Here is a 17562-nt window from a genome sequence, read left to right as displayed (position 1 = left end):
TTTTTTTTTTTTTTTTTTTTGGCATCAGGCCACCGAACCACTGAGCTAAATCCCCAGCCCCTAGATATTTAAATTATATTGAGTTGTTTTTAATATTTCTTTTTTCATACAAACATGCTAGCATATTATTCATTAAGATATATATCTTTGAAATAGAGAAATGTTTTAGATTTTAGGTAATTGATCCATTTAAATTTAACTCCATAGACTTTTCTTATAGCTTTAAAGAAAAACTGGTTCTGAAACTAAAAATATTAGCTTTATTTCTTGGTTTCAAGATTACAGGAAATCTACAAATAAAGCAAAAGAGTCTTGCACATGAAGTGCTGAGAGCTTCTTGAAAAGTACAGTGAAATAACACATGCAGCATTGTTTGAATACTGCAAGTATTCAGTGACCTAAATCCATTCTTGTATTTTGAAGACCCAGTTTTTACTATATCTTATTTAATTTCTTATAACTGATACTGATTTTTCAAGTCAGAAATACATTTATTTCTCCTTTTAAAAATATTAAAGTATTAGTGTAAAATTTCACTGACTGTGGAACCCTAGCCTGCTATCATTTTATTAAAGAAAAATTAATCTTGACTTAATAGAGAGTTGGGGGATGTAGCTGAGGTCACAGTTTCAGTCCTCAATGCTGAAAAAAAAAGACAAGGAAAAAAATTTTTATAAGGAGGAAGTAAATGATTTATAATAGAACTTAAAAGAATGAGTGTACTTCCTTAAATCAAGACTTGCTTTCAGTCAACAGTTTAAAAGCTTAGTAATAATTTCATTATATCTGTACTTTTTTTTAACCAAAGGTAACAGTATCTCACAAGGAAGTTATACATTTATCACTTGTTCTCCTTGGTGTATGGTTATTCCTCTTATATATCAAAGTGATAGACTTCAGCACCAACTTTATGTGTGGATACCAACAGCTCCCATTGCAACTTCATAAGTCCTGTACATAATATAAAAGTAAACATGTTCTCTGCCCTTAAAAAAATTGTAATACTTTTGATGAATCAAAAACTCAGATAGGGCCGGGGATTTTTAGCTCAGTGGTTCCTCCGCCTGCCTCACAAGCACAAGGATCCGAGTTCAATCTCTGGTACCAAAAAAAAAAAACCTCAGAGATACGGTGGCACCTCAGTTCACAAATTTAATTCTTCCCACGATTCTGTTGTAAACTAGATTAGTCATGAACCAAGTCAGATTTCCCCATAAGGTCAACATTGAACTTAATAGTTGAATTTGATTTGGTTCTCAACCAGTTTGATTTACACAAAGTATTTCAGGCCCAACCTTAAGTTTAGGTAGAAACTAAATATAAATATAACCAGAATTCAAAGGGAAAAAAATCCTTGGTAGGGTTTAGTCATAGATACGATTTATAAAGAACTGTGATTTTAAACTAGGAAGACAATTATTAGGTGCTGCACATCTATTCATAGTCCCATCTTGTTCTTACAACCAGCTTATTATCCAGCATCTAAGGTGCATTGTTAATATGTCAAGAAAGACACTAAATGTACATTATTTATTTTTATTTTTACAACCTAATAGTATAGGTGATCCTGTTGTCATTTTACTGTTGAGTCTTGAGGTTACATAATTTATATAAAGCTGCACTACTTGTAACTATTAAAACAGAAACTCAAACTCTGGAGGCCCAGCCTCTTACTTATTACTATTACTTTATAAAGGAGGACCCTGAAGTTCAAAGAGGAAGAGTTTGAACGTAAGTTCACACAGCAAAAAATGGCAGAACTGAGATTTAAACCCAGGTATCCAAAGTATCAGACTAAACCATGTGAAACTGCTGAGAGTTGACTGTGACCTAAAAAATCAGAAATTTCAGATGGTTCAGTTTTGTGCATACTCTGTGCACTGTCCTGTATTATTCTTGATAGAATTCAGAATCAGGATGAAAAGCTAGAAACAATGGTGTAAGGAATTGTAAGAAAAAAGAGAATCTGAATGGTTAATGTATACTTGCTGAGGGAGGGTTAGGAATGCTTGAAAATTTCAGCATTGATCCAATAATAAGTGTGAACTCTTTGCATTCAGTACAGTACAATACTTGGCACTTAGTCCTCAAAAATGGGGCCAAAGGTTCTGCACAGAGAAAAAGCAATAACAAATTAGCCATATAATGTTGAAGGGAATCTGAGCTGGGCATTACAAGATTGGGAGGAATTAGCAAGAAGGAGAGAGTAGAATGTTGATCATGATATACAGGCCACTGAAAAGACCACCCTTATAAGGAGTTAAAAACTGTTTTGGTGTAGAAAAGCATTTTGAAGTCTGAAGTGGTTGCATTATTACCAAAGATGAAAGTAATTTTTTTTTTTTTTTTGGTACTGGGAATCGAACTTGGGATCTTGTGCTTGCAGGGCAGGTGGCAGAACCACTGAGCTAAATCCCTGGCCCAAAAGTAATATTTCAAGAGTTTTTCTTCAAAATTATTTTATGATTTTATTCCACAAATTGTAGCAGTCCCTTTTGCTGTTTAGTATTTCAGTCTACTATGTGGGTTTTCCACATTTAAAAAGCATAGAATTTTAGCACTGTGTGAAACTCTAGAAGTCACGTAGTCTTAACCCATCCCAGCACCTTTCCAGATAAAGCAAGTTATTGAGATGACCTAAAGCAGAATGCACAGGATCAGATATACTTTCCACTGTTATATTCATTCACATTTTCATAATGCAGTTCTGAATTTGAGTGTTTTTATGTTTACATATTGAAACTGGAGGTGCCAGGGATTTAGCTCAGTGGTGCCACTGCCTGCCTCGCAAGTGCAAGTTCCTGAGTTCAATCCCCGGTACCAAAAGTAAAAAATTATAACAACATAATGAAACTGGACTTAAGTTTCTTTATGATTTTTTTTAGTGTTTTACTTTCTATAACATTTATTTTTGAGTCTCCTTTCATTAACACTGAAGAAAAGTACATTTTTTAAATCCTTTAACTTATGGAATAGGAATACACAGAAATATAAATAATTTGTAAGTTGGAAACCTGATAATAAAATGGAACTCATCACCCAGTTTAAGAAATGGAACATTGGTGGGGCACAGCAGCACATGCCTATAATACCAGCCTTCTGGGTGGCTAAGGCAGAAAGACCACAAATTCAAGCCTAGCTTGGGTCACTTAGCAACTTGATGAGCCCTTGTGTCAAAATAAAAACTTTAATATGGGTTTGGATAAGCTCATGGTAAAGGCTCTGTGTTTAATCCCCAGGACCACCAAAAAAACAGAAAAGGAACATTATCAACTCCAGTGAGAGGTCCTGTGTGTTTCTTACCTGTAACTTCCCAGTTATCCTCCCACCAACCCACAATGCCGTGCAATATCATATGCCATGTTTTCAGACTTCATAAATATCTTTATCTGATTAAGAAATTCTTAAATGGAATTTAAGTTTGTGATGGATGTTAAGCTTTGATAAATGCCTTTTATGCTTCTGTTGAGAATTTTTTTCCCATAATTTGAATTACATTAATAGAATTCCTAAGTTTGCATTTGTTGAATAAATTCAACTTGTTAAATGATTCCCATTGCTTTTATATTGCCAAATTCCATTTGCTCATACATCTTTTAGGGCTTTTGACTTTGCGTCTTTTTCATGAGGGTGGCTAATATTTTTTCCTTCTCATACTGTTCTTGTTTGTTGACCAGATTTTATTGCCTTCACATAATGAGTCAGAAAGTATTTCCCCTTTTCTCTTTTTCAGATAATTTGTCTGGAAATGTTGTTTTCTTGAATACTTGATAAAACTTTCTTGTAAAACCCTCTGGGCTGGTGTTTTATCTAATGTGTATAAATTTTGGTAATTTATGTATTTTTGAGCATTTATTCTTTTCACTTTTTAAATTTACTAGGCTAAAAATTTTTATCATATCATACCAGTTTTTAAAAAACACATTTCTATTCTTCTTTTGGTGAGGCTTATAGCTTGGTTCTTTTCATAAGTAGTTTAGATCCCTTGCTTGCAAATTGTCAGTGCTCTCTGGTGTTTTCAATATTTAGAATTAAATATTTTGCTCTGTCTCTTTAGTTTCATCCTTTAGTTTGGATATTTTCTAATTTTCATTTTGTTTTCCTTAACCAGTGAGTTAAAAGGGTTTTATACTTTCTAGCCATAGTATTTTTTAAAAATTTATTTATTTATTTTTGGGTATCATGGATTGAACTCAGGTCCTTGTGTTTGCAAGGCAGGTGGCGGAACCACTGAGCTAAATCCCCGGCCCCTAGGATTTTTAAAGTTAATTTTGAAGTCAGTGCAAAGGATAGCTACATTGTGATTTACATGATATAATTTTTTTTTTGAGGTTTGCTTTATGGCTTAGTCCATGAATTTATAAATATTCCTAAGGATTGAAAAAAATGCCTATTCTCCAGTTGCTTGTCCTAGATTTGTTTCTTATATGGAGTTGAAGTTTTACTGTACGTGTGTATTGATTTTTAGCCTGCTTTTTTATATCATTTACAGAAAAACAAGTATCTCACTTTGATGATGGATGAGTCCCTTTTTCCTTGTAGTTTTTCTTTATTTTGGTTTCGTGTTTTGTTTACCTATTAGAACTGTGTATGAGTAGAGCATAGAAATTGTAAATTGTCATATTGTGAATTAAATCATGTTCTTTTAACCTTCTGTAATTTTTTTGCCCTAAAATATATTCCCTGTAATATTAATATAGATACTTAATTTTATTCTGGATACTCTTTTTTTTTTAATTCTTTAACTTTGTTTTCTTTCTCTGAATTAGATCTATCTCTTAGAAATAGCATTTAATTTAATCTGATGGTCTTTTTTTTAATATCTTAACTGAAGCATTTAATCCATTTATACTTTTACTGTTTTCTCCTTATTTTATTCTTTGTCTTATTCCTTTTTCCTCCTTTGCCATCATTTGAATTGAATAAATATATTCATCTTCTAACTTTTCTTGTTTCGCAGTTGTATTTTACTACTTTTAGTAAATAACTTTGAAATTTTTCCCAACCTTGTTAAAATTTTGACTCATCCTAAGTAGTAATAAGATTTTCAAATCAGCGTTATTCTTGCCTATGCTGTTGCTCAGAATAGGAATTTCATTGCTATCTTATTTATTTGCAGGGTACTTTTATAAATTAGTCACTGTTTCTGACACTTAATATTTCAAAATGTAGTCTTATGCCTTATTTATTGATGTGTTCCTAATGGCATCTTGCTCCTTTTATGAAGGAGCTGGTTTTTTGTTTTTTGTTTTGTTTTGTTTTGTTTTCTGGCTATAGTATAATGCTTATAAATACCTGTGGTTCAAACAGACCAGTTTTGCTCATCTGAGAGTGTTATTCTGACCCCATTCTTTACATTTTTGTTGCCTAAACAATTCTAGGTTGGCAGTAAGTTCTCTGTCTGCACTTAATAGACATTATTCTACTATACTTTTCTGCCTTCTCTTGTGTTATAACTGTAGAGAATTTAACTTACATTCTTTTGTAGATACAAGATGAATATACTTCATCCAAAATGTATGGGACCAATTATATTTCAGAGCTCAGATTTTTTTTCAGATTTTTGGAATATTTGCATATATATAATGAGACATCTTGGGGATAAGATTCAAGTCTAAATATGAAATTCATTTGTGCTTCATATGTACCATATAATATATAAGTAGGGGTGAGGAGAGAGAGCTTTATAAAGTCAAAACTTTTTACATTATCTTTAAGTGTATTTATGTGTTTTGACTAGGACCTGACCTATGAGGTCAGGTGTGGAATGTTTTACTTGTAGAATTATGTCATCACTCAAAATTGTTGAGTTTCAGAGCATTTCTCATTTCAAATTTCTGGATTAAGGATGCTCAACCTGTAATCTGTCTTTTTCCTCTGTCTGCATTTTCTATCTTTTGTCTATCTTCTAGAATCTATGTATATCCCATATTGACCTCAGGATTTGAGTTTTTTCTAGTTTTTTTCTTGAAATTTGTCATAATTGGGATTGTTTTACCTTCCATTGATTCCAGAAATTTTCTTACACTTTTTTTTTCCTCCTTTTTTTATTAATATGTTTGTGACATATAGTAAATACATTCATCATGAAGTATTGATTCATATCACATCTTAATAGTTTTATCTTTTTATTTCCTTTTTTCCTTACCTCCATCCCATCTCCCCCCTTCCCAGATTCCTTTCCCATATCCACAAAGTCTAGCTCCCTGTTTCCTACAATCTGTCTTTTATTTTGCTACTAAATTTTTTATAGATGCGCAGCAGATACACTTTCTCCCTTCCATCTGGAACTATGACAAAGACAGATTTACTGCTTTTCTTTTCCTAATTCACTCTTTGCCTGACAACAAAGCCTTCTCTGACTTACAGCCTTAAATAGAAGTTTCTTCCATTGTAGTTCCATACTATAAAGGCCCAAGACTTTGTTGTGTTCCTTTCAGTGCATCCAGCAAACAAATCAAAATCTGTAGGTCATTGATTTTCCCTTGAAATCCCCAGGGCTAGAATTAAACCTTTCTTCTCTCTTGATCTTTTAGTCTCATCTTTACTTTCTTGCAAGCTCATCAGTTTTGAAAGAGTAGCCTGCATTAATGCGTGCAAAATTTTATGTATGTGTGTATAGAATATTTTAGAGGCTTTATTTTTTCAAGCGTGTTTAATCGAGAATCATATTTTTTTCCTATCACTCTTTCCTTTAGGTGAGCAGTAGGTCATCCAGTCCTAGTGTCAGAATGATCACTACCTCAGGACCAACCTCAGAAAAGCCAACTCGAAGTCATCCATGGACTCCTGATGATTCCACAGGTGACTGGTCTAGTTCTTTATAATAAGAAAATGGGGTCAGGGATTTAGCTCAGTGGTTCCACCACCTGCTTCACAAGCGCAAAGTCCCAAGTTCAATCCCCAGTACCAAAATAAGAACAAACAAAAAAATTCAGGCTGGAGATTTAGCTCAGTGGTTCTGCCACCTACTTTTCAAGCACATGGTCCTGAGTTTGATGCCTGGTCCAAAAATAAAAAAGATAGCCATCATTAAAAAGATATTGAATTCATCATGTTTATGTTCATTTAGCCCTGTCCTTAATCTTTGCAAAGGCAAGCATTATATAGTAGCTTAAATTTTCAAATTAGTAAAATCAATTAGTGATAACATGAATAACTTGTTAAAATCTGATTGTCTGGAGGTAATGATGGAATATTCTATTATCGGCATTCAGTAAATGATGTGCTGCAGTACAGTTTACTTTTTTTCTATGTCATTAAGAGAATACCTTAATAAATGATAATTTTATTTATATTTTATTAAGTGAGAGAGGGAAAGGTGGTGTCTTAGACCTTGGAAAATTAAACCATTTGAGATTTTATATAAGATCAACTGTGTTTTTAATAGTAATAGTGGCAAGTAGCTTGAAATTTAAAAGTCACCTTTCTGATTTTACCAACTAAAATATGACTCATTTATTTATAGATATTTGGCATGGTTTCGTCAAGTTTGTAATTTAATTTTAAAAAATTAACAGGGTGATTTTCATCTGTGTCATGTAATTTAGAACTATGTTTAGCCCAGGGTGTACTCTCTAGTTTTAGTAAGTTTAAATTTAGTGATGGCAAAAACTTCTAAGTTTCATCCCTCGCACAGCTCACCACTACTCAACATGTGTAGAATTCGTCATAGGCAGAGAAACGTAGATAGTAAGGTGCTCTTGCTGGATTTTGTCATTAACATTCAGGTGATGCCAGCTTTTGCTTACTGAACCAAAGGAGTACCTTCCCTCTCATCACAACATTTGTCTGAGTTCGGGATTCAACTTGGCAAAACTTCCTAACTTCAACATGGACTAACCTAGATTTGTGTGGCAGATGGTCAATTCATGGGAGTAACATCAAAATTCTTATAACTGTCTCCTGTAACCACTGTTTCCAAGTGGAAACAAATGTGTGTCTCTACCCATTTAATTTTTCTTTTCTGGTAGCTAGAAATACCACAAAATATCAATAGCTGGAAAATCTTACAAGTTATAAAATCTTACAAGTTGTAATAACCAAATTTCTTTCTTTGAAACAGATTGCAGATGTATCCCTGCACAGAAATTGTATCCCTAATAGAATAAATTGTAGGGAACAGATAGGTAAACCCTTCTCACCCAGGTAAAAATTAAGAGTTTAAACATTACTTAAAACAACCTAATTAATTAAAACTTGTTTTAATTTCTATGAGTTTCTGTATATTTTGAGAGAAAAGTAAAGAGTATAACAATTTCCTAATCATAGCAGATAGTGAGTGTTCTTCTGTTTCTACTTATAATATAGTAGGTATACAGAAAGGCGCACATAGGCAAGGGATCAAGTGAGAGAAATATACACACCCAGTGGAGAGAGCCACACTAAAGAGTTTCTTTCTGTTCTTAGTACTGTGAAAAAACAGACATAGAAAGTATGGCCCAGTCCTTGTAACCATGATTAAAATCACTGTAAACATTTACATGAACTCATCACAGTATCTAATTACCTTCTAACTTACAGTATTAACTGAGGGTTTTAACGGGAAAAAAATCAAATAACACGTGTCATAATCTACTCTTTCAGATTCTTTAATGATAAAGCAGAAAATAGAAGGCAGCATTCTCATGAAGGAAGTGCATACTTAAAAAATATGAGATGTGAGGCTGGGGATTTAGCTCAGCGGTTCGGTGGCCTGCCTTGCCTTGCAAGCGCAAGGACCCGAGTTTGATCCCTGGTACCAAAAAAAAAAAAAAAAAAAAAAAGAATATGAGATAACAAGTGTATGTTTAGGGGACCAGAGGAGATTTGGCTAATTTAACCAAGCCAGTGTGAGTCTTAACATTTGGGAGGAGTTTAGATTTGATTAGCAATTGGAACATTAAAAAATAAAGTCTTGTGAAGTAACCTTGCTATCTTGTGACCAGTTCAATTTCAATTTTGCTATAAATGAGAAAGTAAAATCTTACTTCTTGGCTTTAGGAAAAGAGTGAAATGCAATAAATTTAAATTTTCCACCATGGAAGGACTTGATTTGAATAACACGATGCTTGGGCTTTTTTCCACCCCCCAGTATACTGTGAAACATTGATGTATTAAAATACATTTCAGGTACATCTAAGTTACTGATGGGATGGTATTAAGGTATCAATAAATTAGGAAGAATAAGAGAAGTAGAAATGTTAAGTTGAGGACATTTTGATACTTAATTTTTCCTATTAAGTGAGGGGATGTCATTTGTACTGTTTTGATTTTATAGAAAACAGTGCGTTTGTGGTTATGTAGTTTGAAATTTTTACTGTGAGTGAGTGAGAAGTCTGGTCGGAGAAATAACAAAGTATAGTTCTTGTCTAGTACTTTAAATAGCACTTATGTTAGTATGTTTTTAGGGTATCTTGAGGTTCTGCTAGGCCATACTCTTTCTTTCTCTATGGAATTCCACTATTTAATAAATTGCCTTTTCAGTTTGAAATATAAACCTGACTATTTAAAATTGCCCCTCTCCTAATTTTCCACTTAGTACCATTGGTAATAATCATAGTCACTACCACCAAGTGTTGAGTGCTTGAAACATACCAGCATTGCATGGTGTTCCTCTAATGCATTATCTCCTTAGCCCTGATTTAGCTTGTTAGCTTTAGTGGTTACTTGCAAGCACATTCTTAACGTCAAAAGTGGGAGGCTAAGGACCAGGCTCAGTGGTGCCGCCACCTGCCTCATAAGCAAATGGTCCTAAGTTTGATCCCCAGTACCAAAAAACAAACAAAAGAAAGTGGGGGGCTGCTGAAAGTGTGGCTCAGTACTGTCAAGTCCCCGGGTTTAATCCCTAGCACAGCAAATTTAAAAAATAAGAGAGTATCCATCATCAATAAGCTAAGAGGTTACTCAGCCATCAAACCTCCAGCTTATTGTGCTGGATTGAGTGTGTACCCTCTACTGTCATCCTCACCTTGCCTTTCTAACACTCTTTCAGTTGTGGCAGTTTTTCCCCTTTTGAAACATAAAAGCTTTCTGGTCAAATTATTGGATAAAATTTATTGGGGTTGTTTAAATTAGCCAATTTAACTCATTATGGCATGACATGAAGCCACAGTTCTAAACCTCATTTTTATGTCCATATTTTTGTATGTGTAATATGCTTTTGTCAATATCTCTCTTTCACATTGTGTTCTGTTTAGTTTATAGTTGACATTGTAGAATATGATTGTACTTTACTATCTATAATCAGGTGCCTCCTTTTACCTTGAGAATGAAAGATGGTCCTTTTTCATTACTAATAGCAATAACTTTTTATTTAATGGTATTTACTTCAGAAAAGGGACACTAAATTTTATGCATGCATTCTTGGCTGTTGTTTATAATTATTTATAACAGAAAATAAATGAAATATGTGTTTGAATTCCAGATACCAATGGATCAGATAACTCTATCCCTATGGCGTATCTTACACTGGATCACCAACTACAGGTAAAAGAGCGCATTTTTCCACTGAATATCTCAGGGGCTGTGAGTACCACAGGCCTTGCTCTCTGAAGCATGAAAATGTTAAAACCACAGGTATCAATGTAAGTTCTGAGCTAACTTTGACAAAAGGATGCTAAGATTTTTCTAGGGCATGGCTTAACGCTTTATTTTTAAAATATCATTGCTTTAGTGCTATAAAAATATATCACAGTCTCTGTCTTAACTCTCATCTTAGCTAGTTACTGAGATTTTTTTTTTTTGTTCTGGTATCGAACTTGAGCCCTTGCGCTTTCGAGGCAGGCAGCAGAACCACTGAGCCAAATCCCTGGCCCTACTGAGATTTGACTTAATTGTGTTTTAACCTTCCTGATTTATTTTCAGCCTCTAGCACCATGCCCAAACTCCAAAGAGTCCATGGCGGTGTTTGAACAGCATTGTAAAATGGCACAAGAATATATGAAAGTTCAAACAGAAATTGCATTGTTATTACAGCGAAAGTAAGTCTTTTATAATTTTTTTAAAAAAAGTATTTTGAGTTCAAAATATATAAGACAACAACATTATTTGAAGACATGAAAAACTTTCATCTTGGAATTAGTCGTTAAATAAGGGACAAGAAAAAATATGAGAAAAGGAAAAAATGGAAACAAAGTGTAAATAGGGGAGGGTGGAGGGGGTGAAGGGAAGGCAGGGGTATGGGGAAGAAATGAGAATCAAGATCTGACGTGTAAAGGTACAAGATCCCAATGATGAATGTAACTGTACTGTATACTTAAAAAAGTACCGATAAACTCAATAAGATTAAAAAAAGAAGACGAATTAGTCATTAAACATTTCCAAGTAGAGATTTATGGTAAGTTTTAAGCACTCCTTGACCCTGTTTTTATACAAAGCTCAACCCTTTTGACTATGTCATATTATGTTAGTATTAAGGAAAATAAACTATATACCCAAGTGTTTTATGTTCCCAGAGTTTTACAGTTAGAAGTTAGATTCATTGTTATAAAAAATTTATAGTTTCCTTGATCACTGGTTTACTAACATTCAGCTGTACTTAGAGCATTTTTGTAGATATATTCTTTTCTGTTGGATGTTTAAGAGAGTAGTATTACTTGTTGTAATTCATACCTAAGAGCTTTTCTAGAGAATTTTATACTACTGTGTGTTTTTCTGAGAGTTACAGAAACTACCTTCCTCCCATTTTTAAGAAATCTAGTCCAGTTTCCACAGTGCTATATGCACAATTCTTGTGAAGAAAAATAAAAATTTCAAGTTTCCTAAGCTTGACCCTCATGAAATCTTACACTTATAAAGCCAGTTTATGAATGTTAACTAAAATCAAATTTTGTAGGAAAAATAATCATGGCAACTATGTATGTGAGGTGATAGAATTCCCTCTACTAATTTTAATCTAAATTAATGAAGTTTTTTTCTAAGTAACCTATGAAAAGTTTTGTTTGTGCTTCAAAATAAAAGAAAGAAAAATAGTTTTATCAGAAAATGTGTTGATTCAATAATGTGTAGGACATTAAATATTATAGTCTGGAAATTGTAGAAATAATTGTGGAACTGCTAGCATTTTGTATTGGGGGAAAAAACCCTGTGTTTGTTACTTCACATGTTTAATCTATCATTCTTAATCATTTGAAAAGAGAGTTCTGTGCTAGAAGAAGTAAAAGGATGTAGGGGAATGTGAAAATTGTGACAGTTTTGATCAGTTTAAGTACGTTAATGAGCTATTAGGCAGTTATTTGAGAACATTTTATTATTTGTTTATGCCAAATATCCTCTTAGTAAACTAATGCTTATTCCCCAAATAAAAGAGATTTAAAAGGCCGGGCGTGCTGGCGCATGCTTGTAATCCCAGCACTGGGGAGGCTGAAACAGGAGGATCGCTGTGAGTTCAAGGCCAGCCTGGGCTGCATAGTGAGTTCCAGGTCAGTCTCGACTTCATAGTGAGACCCTGTCTCAAAAAAAAAAGAGATTTAAAGACTTTATGGAACTATTAAAGTCACTGATCTTTCTTGAAAATATTTGCAAATCTACGTGGTTTAAATGTAGAACTTTGTATCATTCTTACTGTTAAAATAGGAAAGGGCTTTCAGTTGGAGAACATCTCTTCATTAGCTTGCAAATGTTCTATTAACTACCAGTCGGCACTATAGTTAAATAGAACTGTGACTTCAGAATACAGATGAATATAAAAGTACAATGTGAATTGTAAAACCTTATTTTTTTACCTTAAACATAGCCTCTTTTCTTCCTCCATACACAAAAATATCAAATCAATGATCCTGAAACTATGTACTTCACCATTTGTCTCAGTACAACTACTTATTCAAAGAATTATGATATTTGTATGGTTAAACCAGAAGAGTGGATAAAAAGTTTCCATTCTGCCTCAATTCTGTTTGAGTAGTGTACTTACAATGCAGAAAGACAGACTCAGAATAAAAGTTCTTATTAAGTGAGCTTTCATCATGAGCTACTAAAGTATAAATTTTCCATCATGTATAATATTTGTTATGTGGTGTTTGTTTTTAGGCAAGAACTAGTTGCAGAATTGGACCAGGATGAAAAGGACCAGCAAAATACATCTCGTCTGGTACAGGAACATAAAAAGCTTTTAGATGAAAACAAAAGCCTTTCTACTTACTACCAGCAATGCAAAAAACAGCTAGATGTCATCAGAAGTCAACAGCAAAAACGGCAAGGCACTTCATGAATCTCTGGGACCGTCACATTTTAGAAAACATGAAGAAAGACTTTTTTTTTAAGAAAAGAAAAAACCTTTATGACAACTCATGAGTGTTAGCTTTTTTGGCGTGTTTTGAATGCCAGCTGCCTGTTTTTGCTGCCTTTGTTCCGTCATTTATTTTCTCATGGTGGATCTGCAGTTCCACTGTCTCGTTGCATATGATGGGATCGGTGGTTTGGATGAGCAGCACTCCTCAACTTCAAAACGTGCAGTGGACTATGGCTGTAAATGCATGCTCATTGTGTGAAGGCTAGCCTAACAGAACACGGGGTATCAAACTAGCTGCTATGTGCAAACGTCATCTTTTTCCCATTCTAGAGGTGGAACCTCAAAATGATTTTGTTCTTATATCTCATCTCAAAAAAACTAATATTTTTTCCAAAAGATGGTATATACCAAGTTAAAGACAGGGTTTTATAAATCTAGAATAATTGGTGGTATATTACAGGCACACAGAATCTTTAGTGTTAGTTCAAAGTGAGGGCTTGATGCCAGCACATCCTTGGATCAGTACTGAACTTAGTTCCGTCTGTAAAATATTTAAAGGTAAGTGGTGGCTGTTGTATCTAATGAGCAATTTTACCACTTTTCAGTAGAGTAAAAATCATTGAACAAATGGAGTGCTCTCTCTTTTTTTTTTTTTTGTGGTTGTACTGGGAGATGGAACCCAGTAGAGCTACATCTCAAGCTTTTTTTTGAGACAAGATCTGAATAAGTTTCCTAGGCTGGGCCCAAATTGTAATTGTCCTTTCTCAACCTCCCAGACTGTTGGGGTTATAGGCGTATACTACCATACACAATTTCGAGCTCTTTTTTTTTTTTTTTTTTTTTTTTTTTATATGTGTGTTAGAACTGTAAGCCTTTTATGACTCTAATATTAGTGTCTCTTAAAAGGCTGAAGAACATGATCTAACTTAAATGATCATTCCTCCCTGAAGTGATTATTGGATTGACTATATATTTAAAACAACAAAGAAAAATAATGGAAAGTGGAAGTACTCCAGCTAAAAGGCTTGGTCTTAGATTTCTTTTTATGCTAGCAAATGAGGAATAAACCAGGAAAATCAGGAGAAATTAGTAAAGAAGTTAAAGGAATAAAAATAAATATTCAATTTGCCCTTGATATTGGAATAACTGATTTCCTTGCGAGTCCCTTCTGTAATGCCTGCTGCCTTTCAACACTTTTAAGAGAATTCAACACTTATAAAGAGAATATTTATATTGTTAATGATACTTTGCTACCAACCTTCAAAATAACTTAATAATGTCATTGAAATAATAAACTACACAGGTCTATTTTTTCAGTTGGTATTAAAATAAGTCATATTTTGATACCAGTAAAGGGGTGTATTTTAAATAAGGATGTCATCAGTCTTGTTTTTATAGCATTAATGTTTTATGAAGAGAAAATAAAAAATGAAAATATAATTGCTCTGATTATTGGAATGCTGTCATGATTGTATTGTAGTTTTTGCTCTGTTTCAGATAAGGAAGTTGATCTAAGAAGTTACCAAAAACTATTCTTAAAAATGCTAAAGCAGGTAACTTTTTCTTCCATTATATTTTTCCTCCCATTGAGTTTTATAATGAACTCCCTTGTGTATACAAGCAATAAAGGTAAAGGACAGTTTGTAATAAACCGTGTCATTTTCAGCTTCTTCAAAAGCTTACCGGAATTATCTTCTATCACTTTATTTAAATCAGAGGAGAGTTTTGATTTCCAAAAAATATTATTACCTAGCTGAGATTATTATTGGGCACACAGCATTTGATGTTCAGGGATGAATGGTAAGGGTTTATTGTTCCATTAAGGTTTAGCATTAGAGATTTCACATTTTATTTGTGGACATTCATGTGCTTTTAGCATACTTAAAGGAAAATATATTATTATTTTCATTTTTATTATATGCAGGTACTTCCTAAAAACAGCCAAATAAGTAAATGGAAGGAAATCATAGATTTAGTCATAGTACCAAGTGCAGAAGATTGAACATTTGCTTGTTTATTCACAGTAAATTCCTTGAGATTTTCTGTTCTGCCTGAATAGTAAGCCAATTTCTATCTTACTCTCTTTTTAGTAGTTGCATTGCCAGTCTCACCCCATTTTTTTTTTAAAGTTCTGATTATCCGCTAAAGATGGATACCTAAACAGATACCATGGATAATTAAAACCTTAATAGTTTTCATCAATGTCTTCATTCATTAAAGCTTCAAACAGATATTAACAGGGAGCTAACCCTTTAATAATTCTGGATTTTCAATTTAATCTAACTTTTTTTCTGGGAAGGTAGAAATAACAAACAGACAAACAAGTTACTAAAACGTCCTAGTCTAAGAAATTCACAAACAATCCCTTAACAAATATTAATTATGTTTTATTCTTGCCTCCATGGAAAGAAAGCAAAGCTTTTCTGTCCTCTAGAGGAAAGTATTCTGTAACAGTAAAAATGGCTTTTGGGAATTAGAATTAAATCAGTTAATATTCACCTTATAACAACACAGCAAAATGAAAAAGGTTTTTGGTTTGTTTTGGGAGGGGTTGTTTTTGTTTCGGGGGTCTTTTTGTGGCTTAAAGACATTGAATGTCTTTTTTTTCTTCAGGTTTGTTTCATGTTGGTAATTTCATCTCCTGTCAATAGCCAGAGCTCACAGGTCTTCCCTATGAAATTTGTTTCATTTCTGTAACTGTGATTTTCAGCATTCAACTCTTCTCTTCAAGTGGTAGTAGGTTCTGATGTCATTTAGAACATTTTATGTAAAATAATGTAATGGAAAAATTCTTGTATATACTGTGTAAAGGAAGCTTTTTAGATTTTTTTAAAATAAAACTCAGATTGTTGTTCTAAACGGGTACATAAAAATGGTTAAATGGCTTATATTGGCAAGTGAGCTATGATGTGTTCGCGGTAGCAGTGTGTTTATCTAACACAGAACTTAATAAAACCTGAAATGTCAGTATTCTTATAATAATCACACCATGTATTATAACCATGATTTTTGAGAAGGTGGAGCAGCCAGTTTACAGCATACCTTTACCATTTGAAAATTTCAGGTTAAATGAATGCTCTTCGCTGTTTCATCAGTCTTAATATATATGACGCATAACCCAACATACAGATGATTCTTCCCACAAGAAATCTGGTTTATTATAGTTTCCTAAGTTAGATTTCTTTTATCAACTAACTTCTCAACCGGAAGGTGTGCACCCATTTTTATAAACCCAACCTTCATTTTTGTAAATTCACCCCATTTGCTCATTTTTTAAGTATATATTGATAACCTTTTACAAGCTGAGCTACTGCTGCTAATGCCAAATTACATGCCTACATCCATTACACAGTAGTCGGATGAGGTGGAGAAATAAACTCTAGAATTTTGATGGTACCTGGGTCTGCTTTGCCATCGACATAATCTCTTTTAGCAGAATCTCATATGATTTAATCTCATATATGATTTAATCATATGTATAACTCCCTTGCGTTTTTGTTGGAGTGTTTGATCTCTATATGTTAGGCGTTAGGAATGGAAATGGACATGGCAAGTAGCGTATCGATAGGTCCCTGAAGGTTTATCGCACTGATTCTTTATTGGCTTGACTCCTTTCAAAGTTTTCTATTGCACTGTTAAATTGCAGCTGCTTCCAATTGACTTACCATCCTGGGAAATTTGAGAAATGCTTTCAGTGACGCTGCTAGCAATCTTCTTCACAGTATTTCACGTGGTGTCTCACCTAGGTCCGTCACTGGTACTCTGTGCACTGTGCCGTGGTACACAAAACGATACCTAGGTTTGCTGTAGCAAATCGTGCAGTGCTCGCCACCTTGGCACTTCTTTCCATCAGTGACCAGCCACCGCCAGGCGCCATGCAGCCCCACCCAGCAGAACGAGTGGATGTCTTCGTAGTTATTACAGGAATGACTCATGGATTGATTCTTTCACAAAATCAAATTGTACTAAAGAAGCCTGAAAATATACTTGAGACCTTCTTTTGTGATTGAAGAATAAGTGGGTGATACTCTCTCATCACACACTCTAGAACACTTGGCTTCTAATCAGTTTCCTACTAAATACCCATATAAAATAAGATGTATTGCAAAAAGTTTGTGTCACCCTTGCTCATTTTGCATTACTATGAGAATCTTTTAACAGTTGTTACTTGAAGATTTGAAATATATCTATTATCTAAGTTACATATGAACAAATGAGTAAAATTTTTTTGTGTGTGTTACCGGGCATCGAACTCTGGTCCTTGTGCTTGCAAGGCAGGCAGCAGAACCACTGAGCTAAATCCCCAGCCCCTAAAATGAACAAATTTATGTGTTTCCAAAACAGATCTACTT

The 17562-nt window shown here is 33.8% G+C and overlaps 1 protein-coding gene across 5 annotated transcripts in view; it reads left to right on the top strand.

Annotated features, from left to right (window-relative positions):
• Map3k7 (mitogen-activated protein kinase kinase kinase 7) overlaps nucleotides 1–17305 on the top strand; it is a 62567-nt gene extending 45262 nt beyond the window's left edge. For 3 of the 5 annotated variants that reach the window (XM_010633225.3, XM_010633227.3, XM_010633228.3), the window contains 4 exons: nucleotides 6699–6804; nucleotides 10406–10467; nucleotides 10846–10961; nucleotides 13009–14061. In XM_010633225.3, the coding sequence (XP_010631527.1) occupies nucleotides 6699–6804; nucleotides 10406–10467; nucleotides 10846–10961; nucleotides 13009–13189 (465 nt within the window). In that variant the 3' untranslated portion in view covers nucleotides 13190–14061. Of the gene's footprint in view, nucleotides 1–6698; nucleotides 6805–10405; nucleotides 10468–10845; nucleotides 10962–13008; nucleotides 14062–14707 lie in introns of those variants that run through there. The other 2 variants (XR_782023.3, XR_782022.3) reach the window with 2 other exon arrangements.
• Nucleotides 17306–17562: the final 257 nt, after the last annotated feature.

This window comes from Fukomys damarensis, unplaced genomic scaffold, assembly GCF_012274545.1.
Source record: "Fukomys damarensis isolate Sample0158 unplaced genomic scaffold, DMR_v1.0_HiC HiC_scaffold_14, whole genome shotgun sequence".
Taxonomy (NCBI): domain Eukaryota; kingdom Metazoa; phylum Chordata; class Mammalia; order Rodentia; family Bathyergidae; genus Fukomys; species Fukomys damarensis.
The sequence above is the reverse complement of the archived record's forward strand: the minus strand, read 5'-3'. Positions and strand labels throughout refer to the sequence as shown.